The sequence below is a fragment of the Pseudoliparis swirei genome, chromosome 6 (assembly GCF_029220125.1).
Source record: "Pseudoliparis swirei isolate HS2019 ecotype Mariana Trench chromosome 6, NWPU_hadal_v1, whole genome shotgun sequence".
Taxonomy (NCBI): domain Eukaryota; kingdom Metazoa; phylum Chordata; class Actinopteri; order Perciformes; family Liparidae; genus Pseudoliparis; species Pseudoliparis swirei.
This window is the reverse complement of record NC_079393.1, coordinates 7,677,267-7,699,741: the sequence shown is the minus strand read 5'-3', so window position 1 is coordinate 7,699,741 and position 22,475 is coordinate 7,677,267. Positions and strand designations below refer to the sequence as shown.

Below are 22,475 nucleotides of genomic sequence, written 5' to 3'. Positions count from 1 at the left end.
ACACCCAGCCACCCTTCCCGCCTTTGCTCCTTCTTTTTTTTCTTTTTTTGTTCACTCCCAAAAGCCCTTCTAAGGATCTCACCTTACATCAGCCGCTTTGTGTCGGCGCACAACGGCGGCGATACTCCACGGACACCCACGGACACCCAAGTGAGTTCTGAATGTGTCAGAATTGGCTCGGCTTTCAGAGTGGGTGTACATGCAAATGCGAGGCGGTATTTGTTCCCCTCACCCCGGCAAATTCCTACACTCACTGTGGATTAGCGGATGGGAATCTTATTCCCTTTGAGGAGCGAGAGCCTCAAACGCCCCGGCCGTCGCTGACAGTTGTGGAACGGGGCCAGAACGGCTGATGAACTTTCTCTTTATTGTCTAACTCCTGGTTATAGACTGCTGCGGGGGGGGCGCTTTGAGAGCTCGGCATTGACTGGCATTTTTTATTTACGTTAGCGGTGTGTTACAAATTAGAGTGAATGCCGATTATCTCTCAGGGTACAATACATTTTGACACGTCTGAGGGATTATTTACATTTATTTACAGATTTTGTTTATGGTTGAGGAAAGGAATAAAGAGAGTCAAGAAAGGTACTTTCCAGTTTCACGCCTCAACCTGCCTCGCGATGGTGTCGATTCAATTCAGCTGATATCCCATCAGCCCCAAATGTCCCGACCTGTTTTGGGCCGTGTACGTGACAAGGTTTCTCTTTCTGTCACACATATGCCTCCAATCTGCTCATGATCATCTAAATAGATGTGAGATGAACTTCATCCACTCTCTCCGTCTTTAGGTGACTGTCACCACAATCGGCTACGGAGACAAAATTCCTCAAACGTGGGTCGGCAAGGCCATTGCCTCCTGCTTCAGCGTCTTCGCCATCTCCTTCTTCGCCCTGCCTGCTGTAAATATAACTTTGCGTTTGAATCACATGAAACTCACGACCAGCAAGAAAAGATTCTGCAAAAATGTTTTGTTCCATTTAGTCCCAATTGTGTTAGTCTGTTGACTTTGGCATTGATCTTTGCATTGAAGGGCAATTAAAAATGTTTCTCTATTATTTTTTAAATATTTTTTATACAATTATTTTAAAAAATGTGATTTAGTTTCGTGAGATTCTGGATTCTTTTTTTCACTTTAATATAATTTTTAAATTTATTTTGCACAACCTTATTATTTCCAATCAGGGTATCCTGGGCTCAGGGTTTGCCCTGAAATTATTTTTAAAAATGTGATTTATTTTTGTGAGATTCTGGATTATTTTTTTTCACTTTAATATCATTTTTTATATGTATTTTGTTCAACCGTATTATTTCCAATCAGGCTATCCTGGTCTCAGGGTTTGCCCTGAAATCATTTTTAAAAATGTGATTTATTTTTCTGAGATCCTGGATTCTTTTTTTTTAACAATTTAATATCATTTTTTAAATTTATTTTGTCCAACCTTATTATTTCCAATCAGGGTATCCTGGGCTCAGGGTTTGCCCTGAAAGTCCAACAGAAGCAGAGACAGAAGCACTTCAATAGACAGATCCCCGCTGCAGCCTGCCTCATCCAGGTACTTTTGTGGCTCATATTGCAGCATCCTTGGCAAATGGTTCCTAATCCCTTGTTTACTATCCTATGGTTGGTTTAAAGTATTCTTTGGGGGAGTAGAAGAATTCAGGACATGTGCATCAACACATTGACTAACACCAGTTGTGTCCTCCTCAGACACTCTGGAGGTGCTACGCAGCAGAGAAACCCTACGGCTGTGCTGCCACATGGAGAATGTACGTCCTCACCCCAGAGCCTGTCCCCACAGTGGAACCTGACAACTTCGGCCCTTACGTCAGGAAACTGAACATATCGGTAATTATCTCCAGTTCAACCCATATTCAGAGCAGATTGTGTATTTTGTGGCTCATCTTTTGTGCAGTTTTCAGGAGTGATTGATTCACTTTCCTCAACAGCACAGGACAAGCCTTCTGTTTGAAAGCACTCTTATGTCCTTAAAAATAAAGTGCGTCTTTGATGCTGTGGGCGAAGGCGCCGACCTTGTGACACGCCGCCTTTGAATTCAACCGGGGACTTTTTCCTCCTCCACTGTTTATTGTGTCCCCTTTACTTTGATCCGTGCAATATAGTTGACAACCCACCCAGAAAAAAAGCCTTTAATCCCGAATCATCCGAACATTTATTTGCACATTTTTCTGGTTTGTAGACGTCTCATTTCAAAAAAACATATATTGTATTTCTCATATGTGAGAAAAAACATATTTTTCTGAAATAGCTCTGAGGTGGGAAACGTCAATCAGTCTACAAAGGACCGCTGTCAGAAAAAAGGTTGTCAGACTGTGATGATGGGTGTGTGTGTGTGTGGGGGGGGGGGGGGATTTGCATACTGCCCACATTGTATGCTCACCTTTCACAACAATATCAGCCATGTTGTGCCGAGGCCATGCGGCATGAAAGGGCAAGTTAAGTTCCCACAAACATACGCACACACAAATACACGTATACACTGGATGCCCCCCCCCCTTTTTAAAGCCTGACTCCACCAGGATGACTCGAGGCCTTTGTCTCCCGCCGGACAAAGACTCAGTCAGTTGAGATGATGTCACCGCCGCCTTTCTCATGGGAGTAAACCTTTTGTCTAGTAGAACAACAACAAAAAAATCTTTGTGTAGCGTTGAACCCACGTGTACCGGGGGGAACGGAGGCCGCTTCCGCTCTTGTCTGCTACGGCATGTGACTTTCTCCTCTGATTCTGCCCTCTTCCCTTTCTCTGTCTCTCAAGAGTCCTCCCCCGTTTCCTTCCCTGTTTAACATACTTCATTTCCCGCCTTCTTTTTTTCCACCCTGCTCTTCCATCTGTTTCTTTATATCCAACTCATGCAGTCTCTATTTCTTTGTCTTTCCCGCCAATAAAATCGGTGTCTGTTCCAGTTTCTTTATGCCCTTCCGTCTTTCTCTCCCTCTTTTCTCTTTCGTCTCTTACGACACCCACCACCACCAAATCCCTCTTTCACACTCGCCGCTAATGAGTCATTAATATCGGGCATTTGGATGGAACTGCCGGGCACTGATGCCAAAGTCTGATCCTCTGAGTCCAAATAATTGAATTTCCATAAAGACCACGTCCATGACGTTGGTCAGAGGGTCTAAAGATTGGACTGAAGGCATTATTTAGCGACTAATTAGCCACTTTTTAGCTATTATTTGCTTTGCAGAAACTCCCTGTCTCGCACATCCCATAGCACTGATCTCAATGAAACTGAGATTAAACACGCACCGCTGACGTCACCAGCGTGCGAGCACACCACCTGGTAAGATAACAACAATTTGAACTTTTAAAAGGTACTAAAAGAAAATGATTGGATTTTGTGTGTCGATTTTTTTTTTGGCTTAGCATGGAATTTTTATTTTTACACGTTGCTATAATGGCTGGATGAGTTGAGAGAATCTGTTTCCGTGACGATAGATAGGATAGATATATACTTTATTAATCCCCAAGGGGAAATTTGTCCACACTCTCTCAATGTGGAACACCTGAAGCGTATTCAAGTGTACTGCGTTGTTAGAAGAAACAACACCCCGCTATCGTGTTTGAAGGAAGACTTATTGTAATTCCTTCTCGTAATACACTGTCACGACGCTATTAGAGTGGACCCAAAAGCACGACTCAGACAGGAGGAACAAAGAATACTGTCTTTGGTTGGAAACAGGCTGGGTCAAAACCAGGAGATCAGTCCAAGAAGCAAACAAGTCCAAAAAGGGGCGGGGCAGAGAATCAGAGGTCAGGGCAGGCAGGCAGGGTCAGAACAGGCAGGTCAGGAATATACTCTAATAACGCTGGAGAACTTGGCACGAAAACACAAGACAATCTGGCAGAGGACAAGTGGAAGTGAGGGAGCTAAATAGTGAGGGACTAATGAGGGGATGTGCTGCAGGTGAGAAGGGCGTGAGGACCAGGTGAAGGGAATGAGGGACTAACGAGGTGATCAGAGGCAGGTGAGGGGAGTTGGACTGACGAGATGGTGTGACAGGATGAAAACAACTATTACAAAAAGGAAGGCGTGGAGCTAAACTGTTACATACACATCCTTGGTCTTTGTCTCCGTGTATTAAAAGGTTTTGCTGGTGGGTTGTTCCTCTCTAATACTATTGGCTCAAACTTGAGCGTGAACTCTTTCGCATGTGAGATTAAGAGGCGGACAAAAATTTGATTAAATCCTTTTCTTTTATTGCCACAACAGTCCTATACTGACATTCCTCTCCGCACAGATAACTACACACAATACAGAAACAACGCAACAAAACACGAGAGGGAATGAATCATTTTCGATAAAGATTATGAAACATTTGCTTCATGCGTGAACTTTTTTGACTTTTTTTTTTCGGGTCTCCCAAAATAATATGCAGCACCTGCAAGGCTATACGTGTCCACACTGATCTCTGGCTACACACACTGGGTGTTGGGATGTTGAATAAAGGTAGACTGGCCCCAACTGTACTAATTATTCGAGGGAATGCATTTCAGGGTGTCAAATGCTCCTCTTTTGAAGCATGACATCATCTTGTTTAAGGACTGTTTTTATTCCATTGCTGTATGTGAGGGTCACTTCTGGGCTTCATAATTCTTTCTATTACATACAATGTATGAGAACGGCTCTGTAGTGGCCATTTGTCTTTAGAAATCAAATACAACTATAAATCAAACTGCCACTGACACACCGTGGGGGTTTTGAGTTGACGCAGCCAAAAAGAAAGTAATGTCCATTTCCGTATGTTATTATTCTGATTCATGTATTTCCTAAACAAACAAAAAGAACAAACAAAATGCTGACGCTTCCTCTCTGTGCTGGTATAAAACCGTCGGCCACCCTGGTGCATGCTGGTCCTGTGCCTAGCCACGTCTACATATAACCACAGTGAACCTAAAACTAAATATATTTAAACAACACTCATAAAGTATTAAACTAAACTACAACTATTATAAGAAACAACTCTAACATATCAAAATATAACCTAAACTAGAACGGGCACTCGGTAGAGCGCATACCTTCGCATATCACAAAATTGGGCATTGAATTATGAACATTTTGGCATTAGTTGCATGCCAATTGGATAAAAATTGACCGTGCTATGGTAAAAAGACGATTTTGACCTTTTCATGGCCTTGACCTTCGACCCGATTGATCCCAAAATCTAATCAAATAATCCCCGGATAATAACCAATCATCCCACCAAATTTCATGTGACTCAAGAAGATTTAGACCTTTTCATGACCTTGACCTTGACCTTTGACCCGATCGATCCCAAAATCTAATCAAATGGTCCCCGGATAATAACCAATCATCCCACCAAATTTCATGCGATTCGGTTTAAAACTTATTTTGTTATGCGAGTAACACGCATACAACTAAATAAATAAATGGCGATCAAAACATAACCTTCCGCATTTTCAATGCAAAGGTAAATATAACCTAAATAGCGATGAATAATCGATATTACTTTACAATAAAACTAAATCCAAATGTCAAAATAAATAGCTCCACCAGGCTCTTCAAAGACTATCGATTTGATTATGATTACACGGTCTCATGGCAGTCACACACTTCTTGCTTATTTACCGAGTTGTGGTTTCCTCTGTGTGTCAGAAAAAGGGGACGAAGAGGAGGTTGAGGCCCGGAGGGAGCAGCCCGATGCGGGCGTCCTCGGAGAAGGCCGTATCGATCCCCCAGATCACCTACGATCACATCGATGACTCCCAGGAGAAGAGAGACGCCTCTTTCTCCCAGGAAGATGCTGTTGAAGGTAATACATTCGCTCGTATGTTCCCGTGATGTACAGTAAACATATCGAGTATCTACAACGGGATAAAGTCTCACACTCATGATTCAGTCGGAGATCCACTAATTATTTTCCAACAACTCAGTCCAGGAGAAGTCAACGTGCCAACGTGACACATAGTAGTCCGTCCTAGATGGATACAGTCTCATGGCCTCTCATTGACCATCTGAGCCCCTGGACAGAGGACTCCCTGAAGGAACCTTGATAATCCCAGTGGAAAGAAGAGGTTTAACCCTGGTGCATCAAACTATGAGCAGAGTGAAACCAAAGAGCTTGAGCATGAAAGGTATGCTAGTGCTCGAAACATATAAGAAGGCCTCAAGATGGTCTTAAAATTAAACATAAAATGCAAAGCGTAATAGCAGCAGCCTATTACTCATCAATAAAAAAAAAAAAAACAAATGAGCCTTTTCTCTTCAGCACAGTAGCCAATGACGTCAGTCAGAGAAAAGCAAAAACAACCCATGCATTTCTTAGTAGATTAGTGGTAATGACTTTTTTAATTTAAAGATTTTAACTAACAGGACAAGAAGGAAATCTTCCTAATAACCAGTGCCTGTCCTTTAATGAATGCCTTTAATGAAAGATTTTAACCGCTGTATGGTATATTTGTATGTTTTTTCATTTTCCTCTTATAACAATGACTTTCAATATTTAACGGTTTCACCTTATTTGCTCTCTGACCTCATCCCCCCGAGGCTGCTTGTCTCATTAGATTGTTTCAATTTAAACACGCTCTTAGACCGTATACTAATTGTCTCTCAGGCTGCACAGGCCCACACACTCCTTCAAGGTATTCTGAAATCTTCTCTAGATCCCTCTCCTGGATCCAGAGGAGTATTGGAACTCACAACCAAGATCTAACCTCCCTTCCTCCAAGATCCTTAGAAGAATTTCAATCAAATCAGTTTAATTTGACTAATTTCAATCAAATTTGAGAAAGAAATTCTCAAAAACACCACAGCAGAACCACAAAAGTGCGGCACTGGTGAATGATCCTAATATTGGCACCAGATAACCTCTCTCTCCTTCCTTTACTCTGACCTTAGTGCCGCATTCGACACCAGACCATGTGACACCCTGTTAGAGACTGGGCAGTGACAGCTATTGCAATTACCGGCACCATTTTTGTTTACTAATTTGGTTTAATTGATCTCAGTTTGTATTTTGTAAAATTTGAATTTGGTACGATGTCCTACGTATAACCCAATGTGTCACAAGGTTCTGTATTTGGACCAATTATTCTACCTTTTATTTATTTTATTATCACTTTATTGGGATATATTTTCAAACTTATGCATATAACACTCAACTATAACTATCGATAACAAAACTATATTTAACCAACTCTGTAAAGAGAGCAACCAAACTCTAGAAATAAAAATAAAAAGATAAAGAAAAACCAACTGGATGACCTTAAACTCAGAAAAATTAAAGTACCTTTACTCGCCCTGATTAGAGATCAATTATCTTATGATGTGGATATGTGATATGGATTCTGGCATCGGCATTGCCAATCCTGGTAAAGAATCTTACGCTATCTTTGACTTGACTTGTCCTTTAACCCACGTAGCAAATCTCAAGGACTGCATTCTCTCTCATACCGTAACTTTCAAAAATCAGGCACAATCTCAAAAAAAGATGCGCAAAAAAAATTTAAAAATGCTGTTACTCGAGACCTTATGTAATTACTGCAATTACTATTAGCAGTTATCTCTAATAAATCTCTTTTGATCCCTCCCCAGCAGCCTGAGCTCTGCTAAAAAGAAAAAAGTTCAAATCAAACTGCATCACACTCCTGCACCTGCCTGCACTGGCTGCTTGCAAGAAAAATCAAAAAAAAGAATCACTTTTAAAATTCTCTTAACCTAAAAAGATCAGTTTTAAATTCTTCATCATATCTTCAAAGCGTATTGTTTTATTGCACTGACTAGCTACGCCACTAAAACTGGCACTACTACTACCTAGAGTCTAAAAAAAAAAAAGGGGGATGGGAGCCTTCTTTAGTAGTTAAGCTCCATGGGGCCATGAACCTTCCAACTTTCAGCACCAGGAGCCAACGTTTCACAGTTTTAAGTAGACTTAAGACCTTCCTCTTTGACAGAGTTTTAGTTAGGGCTTTTGGGTCCAGGTTTCCCTGGTTGTGCCTTATATATGCTGCTGCAGCCTTAGGCTGCCGGACGGTTTTAGGATGCACCTGAGTACCTCTCTTTTTTTTTCTTTTCTCTCCAATTCTCCCATCAACTCTTTTTTCTCTACTCTTCTTTTTTCCCGAGTCCTTTTTTTCGTCTCATCTCTCTCGGACCCCCGGAGGTCACAAGATCCCCTATGACTGCCTGAATCCATCTGCCTGATGGATCGCCTGCTCATGACTCACCACTGCCCTGAGAGACTGTCAGACTCCCTCTCCCCCTCCCCCCGCCCTCTCGGATCTGACTGATGGATTCGTCCGTGAAAATCATCTACTACTAAACTATTCATATCTCCTGTCATATTCATTGAATGTATTTTAACTCTAAATTGTCCTTCTGTACACACACTGTCTATTGCATCTGTCCATCAGGAGAGGATCCTCCTCCTCTTTGCTCTGCTCTTCTTCTTTTTTTTTTTCCCCCCTGGTTATTTGGGAGTTTTTTTCCTGGTTCGTGTTGGGTTTTGGGGGCAGGGATGATGATGTGTAGATTGTAAAGCACTCCGAGACAAATTTGTAATTTGTGAAATTGGGCTATACAAATAAACTGAATTGAATGAATGCCCTGAGCCCGGTTTTATTACGGCCGATTAAACTGACTTCATGTTGGACGTCTTCGAAAACACAATTTTTTATTCAAAACTCCAGCTCCGAATGCCACGGCATGTGAGTTACTGCAGTAATCTGTTCCTCTTAATATATAGTATGTGTTATTTTTTTAATGAAATAGTGTGTGTGTGTGTTGAAATGATGTCATGCTGCCTTGAAGGCCTAAGAAATCCAATATTTTTATAAACGTTTTTTTTCTTTCCCCCCCCCCCACTGTTTGCATTCAAGGCTTTTAAATGTCCGACTCCATGATGGATTACATTGTTTATGGCAGATTTTTTTTGGTATTATTAGTTATTAGCTCATACTTTAGTTTTGAATGTCTACGGAAAAATACAGTTGAGTACGATATTTCTGATAATTCTGTTAACAAGCGTCTTTTTTGTCTTTAGAAAAGCGCTATATAAGTTTGAATTATTATTATTATCACAAATCTAATAATGCACTTATAAACCCGACCATTTTAAAAAGGTGTTTCCACTTTCCCCCTGTTGGGTGCTGACTGCTCTTCCTGCAGCTGCACGGCTGAGCTCATACTCAGTCGTCTCATTAGTTAATCCTTTGTGAAGCTATATATTGCTAAAACATGAGACACGCGTGGGCAAATCTGGCAGTGATTACTTATGTATACATGCCGGTGTAAATAGCAGCCTCATTGAGCTTAAACTTCAACTTTCTGTGATCATTAAAATGAATTATCGTGTTATCGTTGTTGGTCTGGGAGTACGACGTGATTACCGAAAAGCAACCTCTTTCGACGTGTTTCTTTTAGAGCTAATCTTTTTTTTGCAAAAGATTGCTGGTTGGAGACCTTAAAACAACACGGGATGAGTTGTTATGTGCCGCTTTCTCGTTTTCACACAGCAAATAGAGGCCCTGTGCTGATAGGCTGAGACCCAAGATGGCTGCCAGGTGTCTTCAGTCGGCCACATGGAAGCCATTTCGGTCTCAGTGGTGATTAGAGGTCACGGTTACAAGCGCTTTACTGCCTCGCTCGTCCCCTTCGCCGGACACAGACACTCCAACCGGGCTTAACTAGAAAAATAAACTTTACAATATGGACTTTTGTGGACATTTTTGTGACACTACTTGCAGTCCACCAAAGCCGAGCTGTCAAGAGGCTGAACGAAGCTCGGACTGAATAAGGATGTTGGGTTTCAGCATCCAGATAAATGTGGTTCTTACGTGTTATCAAGCAGGACTTTTTGTAATTTTTTGTAATTTTTTTTATTCGGTCAATCAAATCAAATACAATACAATATTATCCTATATAATATACAAGAGAAAGACTGAAAAGGTATAGGTAGAAGCAAAAAAATGCTTATAAATTCCTATCCTAAATTGAAATCAAAATAAATCAGAAAATTAATATAAAATAAAGAAGAAAATAAAACAACAAAATGACAATAAGAAAAATAAAAAATAAATATATTTATATATACTACCACATACATCTTCCATATTAATACGTTTTTAATTACATTTATAACTCAAGAATTGTTTTATAAATAATTCCCTTGAAAACCAAAAAGGAGTTCACCATTCTTACATCCATTTCAACATTATTCCATAATTGGACTCCTACAACAGAAATGCATCTTCTTTTAATCCCTTTTTTAGCCTTTTGTACCGTGAACTTACAAACATCTCTCAAATCATATTTACACTCATGTATTGAAAATAAACTTTGGACACAAGAAAATAAACTATGTTATTTCTTTAACTGCCAGTCTATACATGCAGTATTTGATCGACGGCTGGTTGGTTATGGGGGGGGGGGGGGGGGCGTTTGTTCAACTTCCTGTCTTAAAAGCCATCCCCGCCACATTAATTAACCCAGACTCCGGGTTGATAAATGCACTTTATGAGTTTTGTGTGTGTGTGTGCCACCATAAAAGGAAATGTGGAGACATCAATTTGACATGAAGGCAGACCATCACCGGAGGAGAGACCGCTTATGAGGGGAAATGTCGTTGAGTTTCCATCTTAATTGGGTGGATCTTAGATAACGAAGGAAAACTTACCGCATGCTGGAAAGTCATGTGAGGAAAAAAAGGCAAATAAAATGTAGTCAAACCAGATAGATTTCACATTTGATCCAGTATTCATTCTCATATGCAGATAACACGCAGATAATTCTAATAATGTTTTGCTTTAATAATCATGAAATAAACCTAAACTAGAACGGGCACTCGGTAGAGCGCATACCTTCACATATCACAAGATTGGGCATTAAATTATGAAAATGTTGGCATTAGTTTCATGCCAATTGGATAAAAATTGACCGTGCTATGGTAAAAAGAAGATTTTGACCTTTCCATGACCTTGACCTTTGACCCGATCGATCCCAAAATCTAATCAAATGGTCCCCGGATAATAACCAATCATCCCACCAAATTTCATGCGATTCGGTTTAAAACTGTTACAAGATTGGGCATTGAATTATGAACATGTTGGCATTAGTTGCATGCCAATTGGATAAAATATGGTAAAAGAAGATGTTGACCTTTTCATGACCTTGACCTTTGACCCGATGGATCCCAAAATCTAATCAAATGGTCCCCGGATAATAACCAATCATCCCACCAAATTTCATGCGATTCGGTTTAAAACTGTTTGTGTTATGCGAGTAACACGCATACAAATAAATAAATTAATAAATACACGGCGATCAAAACATAACCTTCCGCATTTTCAATGCGAAGGTAACAACACATGCTCAGACTGTACAGTGGAAAGAGAAATGACCTCCTGTTCAGATGCAGCCATAAAACAGCTCCTGCTTTTTTATTCATCGTTTCAAAACCATCACTGCTTCAAAGAGAACTATAAGTCATTAAGTTTTATTAATCACTTGTCCTAAATATCAAACTCTAACCTCTGTTTCTTAAAAAAACAAAACATTTTCAGGCTGTTTCTGGTCTAGAAATGAGCATTAAATGAATCGTATTGCGTAAGAAAAAATAATTGTCCAACAAAACTGCTGTTGTTGCAAAGCAGGAGCGCATGGAGATGGTCGATTACATAATGGTCCTCCGACCATGTTGCGTTCTCATAATGACGTCATTTCCACCCTTGGCAGGAATCCCCAGAATGTTGAGACTAACAGGTGAATCCTGATTTCCAGGGATTATGGGTTCTGACATTTTGTTCCAGAGATGATGTCAACCCATACTTTAGTGCCCTCAAGTTTCCATTTCATAATCAAGCTGCACCAAGAATACAGGAATGCAGACTCTTGTTTGTACCTGAACTGAAGAGTATCAAGTGTACCACGAGCCCCTGTCACTGACTAAGTACTTTATTTTTCACTCCTATTAAAACAGTCTCTGTGTTAATCATTAGCTAGTCTGCCTTTTTTTAATGTGGCCCAGACAGTATTTTAATTAGACTCGCTGGCTGGCTGGGCCTTTGTCCCCAACTGGACCAAACCAGAGCCAAGCAGGGAGACTCAGACACTGGTCCTCCTGGGTTGACCCGGCCTGCTTCCTTTACTGGGTGACCTGCCAACACCACGGGTGAGGAACAGGCCGATGCCTGGCTCGGACTGGACAGGGGGGGGGGGGCCTGTGGGGACCTGGACGAGGACGCTGGAGAGAGAGAGAGAGAGAGAGAGCGAGAGCGAGAGAGAGGGAGGGAGGGTGGAGTTGGTAAGATGCCATTGTGGAGCTGCAGTAGTCAGAAATAAACTAGTCATTGTTTGATTTCGTCAGTGTCCGGCTTATCGCTCCACTTATCTGTCTGGCCACACCCACCTGCCTGTCTGGGAGAATGTCTCTCTCTCTCTCTCTCTCTCTCTCTCTCTCTCTCCAAGCCAAACACGTTTGTACCGATGGGCCAGATACTACTACATATTGTAAAAAAAAAAAGTATCCTGTTTGTGTAACCGATAAGCCACGCCTCCTTCAGTGAGTGAGCTGAGGTTGAGGCTAAAGGTGGCTCCTGTTAGCTCTCTCTCTCTCTCTTCCCCTCATCACCTTCTCTGCTTCCGGATTGGACAATGTTAAACAAACTCGATGATGGAATACAAGAGAGGCTGAATGGATTCTGCTTGAGTTGGACTGGTCATTCATACGGAGTGGCCTCTCCATTCTTCGTCACAATGGAGGCCCGGCGGTTTGGTGGAGAGACGCGTCAAAGCTCGGACGCTGGCAGTCTGACCGCATGTTGTTTCTTCGCTTGTTGTTTTTAGCAACGGGCCAGCTGCACCGCCGAGCCGGGGCGACGACATTTCTTGTTTCCTCACATAAACTGGGAAAAATGTGGGACTCGTACACTTGATGCCCAACCAGGAACAGAAATAATGTGACACTAGAATCACAGACGTTTTGCATCCTTTTGAAAACCTCCATTTTCGTTCAACAATTTCGCATTTCTATTGTACACCAAACGTTTAAACGATTAGGAAACCAATTGATCACTTATTTTTGCCCCTTCTTCTCTTGTAACTATTTTTGCGTGGCGTCAGGCCATTCTTGGTCGTCTCTGAGCTGCCCCGCCTCCCCAGGTATCTTTCCGTTTCCTTATTTCTGCTTTTATGGCTCTGACACTGACATATATTTGCACTTCTCAGCTTACTTTTACTCATTTGTCTTTGCCTTCAAATTCTACTATTATCCACACGTTAGCACACAATGAATTCCTTTATGATGTACAATTTAAAAAAAACATGTGCATTCATATTTACTTGAACATTTCTATTCAAATAACAATTTTTGTTATATTTAATTGAAGAAAAACAATCCTCAATATACACTACCGTTCAAAAGTTTGGGGTCACATAGAAATGTCTTTATTTTTCAAAGAAAAGCACTGTTTTTTCAATAAAGATAACATTAATCAAAAATACACACTATACATTGTTAATGTGGTAAATGACTATTCTAGGTGGAAGTGTCTGGTTTCTAATGAAATATCTCCATAGGTGTATAGAGGCCCATTTCCATCAACTATCACTCCAGTGTTCTAATGGTACATTGTGTTTGCTAATCGCCTTAGAAGACTAAGTCTGATTAGAAAACCTTTTTTACTTGGTCTGAGCAAAGCTTAAAATTTTATGAGATAAGATATTAGAGTTTTCTTGAGCTTGAAGTTTGAAGAGCAATATTAAAAGAATACTTCAAATAGTAATCATTATTTCTAACCTTGTCAATGTCTTGACTATATTTTCTATTCAATTTTCAATTCATTTGATAAATAAAAGTGAGTTTTCATGGAAGACACAAAATTGTCTGGATGACCCCAAACTTTTGAACGGTAGTGTATATTAGATAGACTTCAATGTGTATAAATGAACCTGTATAAAGCTGCCCGATATAAGTGCACTGGAATAACAATCTGTTATTATGGTCTGTCGTCCGCAGTGAGGGGGAATCACGACCACAGCACCTCCATCGACATCTCCCGCGCCAACAGCTTAACGGATGAGCTGGACTACATGACGGACAACATCCCCCTGCCAGTGGTGAAAGCTCAGTAAGTCCCAGAAGTCCCCTCTTCCCCCCGCCTGCCTCCGATCCATCACCCTGCGCTGACCTCCGTTCTTTGATCCATATAATACTGATTTCCCTCCTTGCCGGTTGCAGCTAAAAGCCTTTTGTCCCGACCGCAGAGCCCTTCTAGCCGCTCTCCAAATGAAGTTGTTTTGTTGAACTCTCTCGAGGGTTAAAGAGACTCGCGAGGGCCGAGGCCATATCAGGTACATAGAGTTATAAAGGGGATTATCCCTTCTTTTTTTTAAGTCTTGAGGGAAATGTCAAAGAAAATCCCTCTCAATGGGTTGTAGGACATGTTAAGGTACCGGATGGCTTGTCACCACATGCCCTCCGTGAGATTGAGAATTCACCGCCGTTGTTTGCTGTGAATGGTGAAATGCGTGCTTCTCCTTCCTCCCAGCTACCCCCCCCCCCCACCCCCGCGCTCATTTAAATGAGTTTCATTACTTAGAAACGTAATTCTCATGTAATGAGATTTTTTTTTTTCCCCCCTTCTTTCTCCGCTTCCTGTTTTGACGTGCCGTGGCAGAGAGCTGGGAGTTAATGACCGCTATTATTTCTCCGCTAACGCCTGCTTCTTCCCCAGTATCAACAGAGCGGTCCTTTCCCCGAGCGCTGTGCTTTCACAAGTCGACACTTACTGCGAGTGTTCACATCGAGGCGAAGTGGAGACGACATGTCAACGCTATTGTTCGGCTTAATCCCGGTAGTGGGGGCCCCCGTTGGAGGGCCTCTCCCACTGGGACCCGGTTATGTAGCATCATGGCATACAGATGAGGTGATTACACACATGGCAGGCAGGTAATACCAAGTCCCGTAGGACCAGATGCCGAAGGTTTGAGGTTTCAGTAGATTATGGGCTTTAGAATCGTCACACGGGGCCGCCGTGTAGTTGATGTGTTCGTGGTTGTTCCCTTATATTATTTATGGGAAATGGCTCTTTGATGATTGAGAGATGAAGCTTGTGTGTTGTGACGTGTCCTATTCACATGCAGTGTTTTATGTATTTGTAATTATAATAATAATATTAATGTGTGTTGCTCTTTAATATGTTCGTTTTATATATATATAGAGGAGAAATAAAGAAGTAAAAAAGCTAACTGTGTTGACTTAAAATGAATTAAATGTGGTAAATATAATACTGTGGATATAATATATAATATATATATATATATATACAGTTTATATTTACCATATCTATTTTACCATTTATATATATATATATACAGTTTATATTTACCATATCTAATTTACCATTTATTTATATATATATATTATATATACAGTATATATTTACCATATCTAATTGACCATTTATGTATATATACAGTATATATCGGATATAACTCTGTTGACCCTAAATAGATTAAATATGGTAAATATAATACTGTGTGTATATATATATATAATTTATTTAGGGTCAACAGAGTTGGTTTTATTACATGTTTTTTTCCCCCAGAATGGCTGACATATGTTTTGGTCCAACACTTTTATTTACATCACTCCTTTTGGTGGTTCCAGCATACTGCATATAGATTTTCCTATGGCGTGTTAATGTGATGTAATATCTACACAATGTGGTCCTTACTAACATTGTACAGCGCTAAAAACAGTTAAAAGATCGACGTGTGTGTCACTAGATGCTGTTTATCGTGGTCATGTAGCATCCTGCACATCTAGGGTTTCCTCTGCGGTCCTTTTGGCCTCTCCATTCTTCATTCTCCTCTCTGTGCCCTTTTGAAAACCAAAGGCTGACTGCACCTTTTTGTACAAAGGACCACAGAGGCATTACCATATAGGGTGCAACCTCACACAGTTCCACCCCCCACCCAATTTCCAATTTTAATACAAAATATTTAAAGGGAGAAAAACTCTCCATCTCGTCGATGCAAACGCATCGACCGAACAAACGTTTCCACGGTAACACGAGAGTAACGAGCAGCCGAGCGCTTCATGTCTCTCTCGCCCGTTCGTGGCACTGGGCCAAGACTCTTTCTCCACAAAGCACTTGAATTCCTCGAGGCACTGTACTTCGTTCTTTCTTCTCTCTTTTTCCACCATCCCTCCATCCAGCCTGATCTTATCTGCCGGTCAAAAGGGAGACCATGAAAAATGTAATCCTTAACATACCATGACTGAACTACCCAAACTCTTATTAATCATTTAGAACTCGATATGTGCGCCACTCCTGGAAAATGTGATTACAGTTTCTCATATTTCATTTTCTGGGCTGTTTTCTTCTTGTTCTTAAGTGGAACCTGTTTTTTTTCTGGTACGTGCTTGAAGCTTCCCTCCATGGCCAAACATTTGTACTTACAAGAAATTACGACACTATTTTAGTGCCATACATTGTGGTGGTCGCTCTTATAACCAGAAAGTTAACTGAGCTCTAATGCACTGTGCTGTAAAGACATGACTACGTCTGGTAACTACAATTAAGTTATATTTGTGTGTGTGTGTGGTGCAATTTTATTATCATTTCTGCCATTTCTGGAAAAAGTATTGAAATCCTTTACTTGCCAAACTGTGAACATGTGTGTGTTCAAAACCTTACTTAAGTAGAAGTATAATAAGTTAAATGTATTTAAAGTAAAATGAGTCATTGTGCAGTAAAATATTCCCTGGCAGTGTTTCACTTTGATGTTTTTTGCATTAATATTAAGTTTTAACACATTCTGACACCGATGCTGCGAAGCTTCAAATTCTGATGCTTTGTGTATTTTCAAAATAAACACAGACAAATCTTGTCTTCACAGGAAGTTAGAGTTGGGCAACAAAAACACTTAGTTAAGTTGAGGAAATGAGCGTGTATGAGGGGAACTCAAGGCCCCAGGAAGAGCGACGGGCTTTGGAGTACATTCTTATATTGTGGCTAAACGGTGGAATTACAATTTTCAGGTCCGTCACCTCACCATCGGGAAACAAAAAGACTTTCTCCTTTAGCCGTATATTGTGAAAGAGAGCTCAATGACTTCCCTGTACCAACTATTTAACCCTTATTTAAAGCATTAGCTCTTAAAATTTAAAGGAACAGTGTCTTCGTTTTAGTGGCATTTCGGGGTTTGTGGCAGGTTGCAATCAACTAAATCCCCATCTGCTAACCCCTCTGATAACAGAAAAATCACTAGTCATTAATATTAAACTGGAAACAAATGTAAAATATCAATAAAATAAAGAACATTTCTCAGTGGCTAATTACCTTCGCATTGAAAATGCGGAAGGTAATGTTTTGATCGCCGTGTATTTATTTATTTATTTGTATGCGTGTTACTCGCATAACTAAAAAAGTATTAAACCGAATCGCATGACATTTGGTGGGATGATTGGTTATTATCCGGGGACCATTTGATTAGATTTTGGGATTGATCGGGTCAAAGGTCAAGGTCAAGGTCATGAAAAGGTCAAAATCTTCTTTTTAACCATAGCACGGTCAATTTGTATCCAATTGGCATGCAACTAATGCCAAAATGTTCATAATTCAATGCCCAATCTTGTGATATGCGAAGGTATGCGCTCTACCGAGTGCCCATTCTAGTTGAATTATGTTTCACTTTTGTTTACATGTTCCCAGATCTATTAAATCATTGGCTTTTTTACTATAATCTTTAAATACTTTACTTTTTATACATATAATACCGGGTTTCGTACCTTTTTTAGATAATGTAAAAACAATGTGAAAGGCTCTCTTGTCCGTTCTGGGCTTCTGCAGAAAGATGGTGGACTCTGTGTAAGATGACATGTCCCCCGGTAGATATAAATAGCTGTTACTAAGCACAAACATAATGAGTCTTATTTTTGGGTGATTATACACTGAATAAAACATAGTTCTGAATATTATATTCAATATCTGCCAATAACTCGCCTTATATCAAATATCAAACACTGTTCCTTTAACTCAATGATTTTCAACCACTGTGCCGTGGGAAAATGTCCTATTTAACTTAATCGGTCCAAAAATATATTTTATTTAGTTGTCTCAAATAATTTGCCATTGTTGAGTGTCTGAGGCTGTGATATCGCGGTAAATACTCCTCCGTGCCAGTAGGTGGCGGGAGGCAGCGCAGTAATTACTTGAACATTAAAGATAGTTGATGATGCACTGGAGACGCTGTGGTGACGAACGGCGATGGAGAAATATTTCCAAAAGAAAAATGCAGACTCTGAACTGACATTTTGTAATAGTTTTGGTGTTGGTGTGCCACGGGATTTTTTTATTGTAAAAAATGTGCCGGACGTCAAAAAAAGGTTGAAAACCACTGCTTTAACGCACTGATACCCTAAGATCGTTCATGTGAATGAGCCTGAGAACGAGGCCGGGCTGAGGGCTGGGAGGCGGGGCTAAAGGAAACGCTTGCTCTTTAGGCCCACTGATGCAGGAGATCGCTTTAAGATTTCGTAATTTTTTTTAAAAACTCTGAAGTCAAACTGTTTTTGCTTCACATCCCACTGAGCAACTTTCACAGGAGTGACTGGTGCGCCGCCTCCAGTTGTCTTCATACAGCCACGCACTGACTTGACTACAACGACTCATGTGACTACCGAGTGACGAGCCAATCACGCGCCTACGTCTCGTGATCGATGAACCCTTCCACCTCCCCTCCCATCCGTCCTGCGTGGACTCTCACGCGTGATGCATCGGCGCTCGTTCTGCCCAAATCGCTGTCGATGTTTACGGTCGTGGCCGTTTAGATCCTGTTTGGGGAGTTCAACGGATCCTATATGATGATGTCATCGTATGTTTCTGGCTTCACTTCATCTCTGAAAAGTCAACTTGTCACGAACTTTGCGATGATGCTGTTTTTCAAATAGTTTATGTAACTTGAGAAGTTGCAGAATCCTCTTTTGTTTCCATCTTTTACAATCAGAAACAATTGCTTTTAAAATCAGGAGAGCCAGAGTCTGATTAGTATTTAAAGCTGTCAGACAAATGAAGTGGAATGAAAAGTACAATATTTAGTGGAATAGAAGTACAAAGTTGCCTAAAATGGAAATACTTAAGTAAAGTACATGCACTTAAAAGAACTCGTACTTAAGTGCAGTACTTGAGTACTTGAGTACTTCATTACATGCCACTGTGTCATCGTCATACATCGGGAAATGATTGATGGAGATTTTTAAAAAAAAAGGAGTGTTTAGACGTGAACGTAAACGGCGACGATTTTGGAGGAGGAGCTTGTCGCGTGAGCGCGAGGCGACGGGTCACGTCTCGACACCATCGGAGGGACACCGAGTCCTGAAGTGCTCCCGAAGTGATGCTTCAAGTGTGAGCTTAAGATGTCCCAGCAGAGCGTGTGCGTCCTCCTCACGGAAGATGGCGCTCCTCTTTATACTGCGTCCGTACGTACGAGCTGCCGTATGCCGTGACTCAGGGTCACGGTCATTAATACAACCGTTGGGACTGTAAAGTGTTTTTTTTTAGTGCTGTGAAAAATAACGCGTTAACTCAGTTAATTCAATTACAGGTTTAACTAGTTTTTTGTTTTTTACGCATTTAACGCATGCGCAGAATGAGCTTCCAATCCGTCTGTTGTTGGTCGTCGGGACGAAAAAAAAGTCACTTGCAAAATGAGCTTCCAATCCACCACTTCAATCTGAACTATGTCCGCTCTCATGCAGACGGTCTGTTCATCGGTAATGATCCTTCCGCAGGTTCACCTCCGGAAACCTTGTTACGACTTTTACTTCCTGTAGATCAGGATCTCAACACGTCGATCGCGACCTGCCAGTCGATCGCGCGTAGTGTCGGTAGATCGCATGACATTAAAAGATTGGCCCGCCCCCTGACATGTTCTCTATAGCACGTCTTTGTTCTTTTATTAAACTAAACGTCTGTTGTTGATGGTATCTCCACAGCAGCATGTCATTTCTGTCTCTTCGCGTTGCGTTAACACTTATCGATCTCCGTCTCGCGCGCCCACAGAGCTCCGTGCGCGCGCATCGGGACCGAGCAAAAAGAAGTCGCTTGTCAATCTGTCCACCTGTCCGGGCCGGTGAGGTTTCAGCTTTGCAGCGGTGTCCCCGCCGTCCCTTTCATCACGGCCCAGTTCATGAAGAAAACCCACACAGTCAGTCTGCCTCAGCAGCTGCTAGAGGAAGACTAGAGGCCTTTAGATTGTATCATGGTGGAGTTAATGGTTGACAAACAAGAGAAACATGCTCTGTTTAACCTTCCTGTTACCTTTACATTTACTAACATATTTTACCCTCGGGGTCAATTTGACCCCAGCAATTAAAACCTCCAGAAAATTATTAGAATTAATATTGCTTCCCAAGTTTAAGTGTGAGGTACTTTATGTTTGTTTGTTGACTACCTAAATAGTCCTTTAAATAAATAAAAAAGTTGATATTTCTGATATGTTTGACACAGTGAAAAACAGCCTGGGGTCAAATTGACCCCAAAGAACACCGACATTAAACATTAAATGGGGTCAAATTGACCCGAAAGGTAACAGGAGGGTTAAACATTCTGTTTAGGATGAAGATGTATTAATGTTCCATATGGAAGAAAACTGCTAAATAACTGCTGAGTTGCAGCACCATTGTATAGAAGAATGTATAAATGTATATATCCGTCTTTTGTCATAAATCTCTATGTTCTCACAAAATATACCGAGAATATCGGTAATATGTGATTAATCATGATTAATCCACAAAAACCTGTGATTAACCCGATTAAAAATTGTAATCGTTTCACAGCCCTAGTTTTTTAAAAACGTTTTATTTTACAGTTTGGATCTTTACGCAGTTAATTAAAGTTTAAACACGGCGTCAGATTTTCTGCCGGTCGATGAAGAACGAATGTCCCCTCGAGCAGATGTAGGAATCATCTGGATATTCAATTTGAATATTACTTTCATGGCAAATTCATCACGTTTAATCTCCTGGACGCGTGTAAATGCTCGCGTGGTTTTTTGGATTACCTTGTCCTTGTGTGTGTGTGTGTGTGTGTGTGTGTTGATGTCCGAGTGTGTGAGAGTGAGTCTTCCAGCCGCAGAGACAGACGGCGTCTATATGTATCCAACGGAGGGTTTCGGTGCCCGTAACATTTTTTTGGGATATCTGCAGACAGCTACGAGATCCACCCACACCGCCGGAGGTGATTTTGCAGGTGCACACACACACACACACATACACACACACACCGGATCACTTTTCTGTTGTTTTATATCCAGGAACTGGAGCGTCTCCACACATCTGACACGAGCTGGCACTTTACTGCGTTGACTTTGGTTCCTGTTCAAGCGGCCATTTTATTCAACTTCTCTACGACCTCGATCACGGGGACTTCTCCCCAGCAGCACCGGCTGGAACGCTCCACTGTTTGCTTGGTTCTACGGAAGCACACTACACCCAAAATGAGCGTGTGTGTGTGTGTGAGGCATCAGGCCTGTGACGTCTCTGGGCTTCTGAAAAGGAAGTGGTGCAGGGCAGCGTCCGCACGCAATCATGTCTTTTGCCCCTCTGAACTCAAAACACACACACACACACACACACATCTACACAAACACACACAGCCGTGCTTCTTCCCCTCGGAGAAGATGCCAGCTTACAGTGATTTGTTGGACTTACACTTCCGTTCAAAAGTTTGGGATCACTTAGAAATGACTTTCTTTTTCAAAGAAAAGCACTGTTTTTTCAATAAAGATAACATTAATCAAAAATACACACTATACATTGTTAATGTGGTAAATGACTATTCTAGGTGGAAACGTCTGGTTTCTAATGAAATATCTCCATAGGTGTATAGAGGCCCATTTCCATCAACGATCACTCCAGTGTTCTAATGGTACATTGTGTTTGCTAATCGCCTTAGAAGACTAATGTCTGATTAGAAAACCTGTGCAATTATGTTAGCACAGCTGAAAACAGTTATGCTGGTGATATAAGCCATACAACTGGCCTTCCTTTGAGCTTGAAGTTTGTAGAACAAAATTAATATTTCAAATATTAATCATTATTTCTAACCTTGTCAATGTCTTGACTATATTTTATATTCATTTGATAAATAAAAGTGTGATTTTTCATGGAAGACACGAAATTGTCTGGGTGATCCCAAACTTTTGAACGGTAGTGTATACATCAAATAGAAAGAAGAAGAAGAAAAACCAATAACATAAAAACAACAACAACACATACACTTGTTGCACATCCGTCAACACCCTCTTTCCCTTTTCACCGTAAACACTCCCATCCCCACGTCTTTACTCGGTCCTCGGAGATTAGGGGGCCCGATTTGTGTGACGGTTTGGATTCCCCGTGATACAGTGCGGGGGGGGGGGGGGGGGGGGTGTCTTGTTGAGCTGATTGCGTCCTATCTCCCCCCCGTTATCTGCTCTCTCTGCACCATGTC

General features: G+C 41.1%; 1 protein-coding gene across 5 annotated transcripts in view; it reads left to right on the top strand.

Moving 5' to 3' along the window:
- kcnq1.2 (potassium voltage-gated channel, KQT-like subfamily, member 1.2) overlaps positions 1-22,475 on the top strand; it is a 216,867-nt gene that overhangs the window by 25,235 nt on the left and 169,157 nt on the right. For 4 of the 5 annotated variants that reach the window (XM_056416501.1, XM_056416502.1, XM_056416499.1 and 1 more), the window contains exons 8-13: positions 789-899; positions 1,458-1,553; positions 1,709-1,846; positions 5,638-5,794; positions 13,099-13,137; positions 13,994-14,105. In XM_056416501.1, coding sequence (XP_056272476.1) covers positions 789-899; positions 1,458-1,553; positions 1,709-1,846; positions 5,638-5,794; positions 13,099-13,137; positions 13,994-14,105 — 653 coding nt within the window. The remainder of the gene's footprint in view (positions 1-788; positions 900-1,457; positions 1,554-1,708; positions 1,847-5,637; positions 5,795-13,098; positions 13,138-13,993; positions 14,106-22,475) is intronic. The other variant, XM_056416500.1, reaches the window with a different exon arrangement.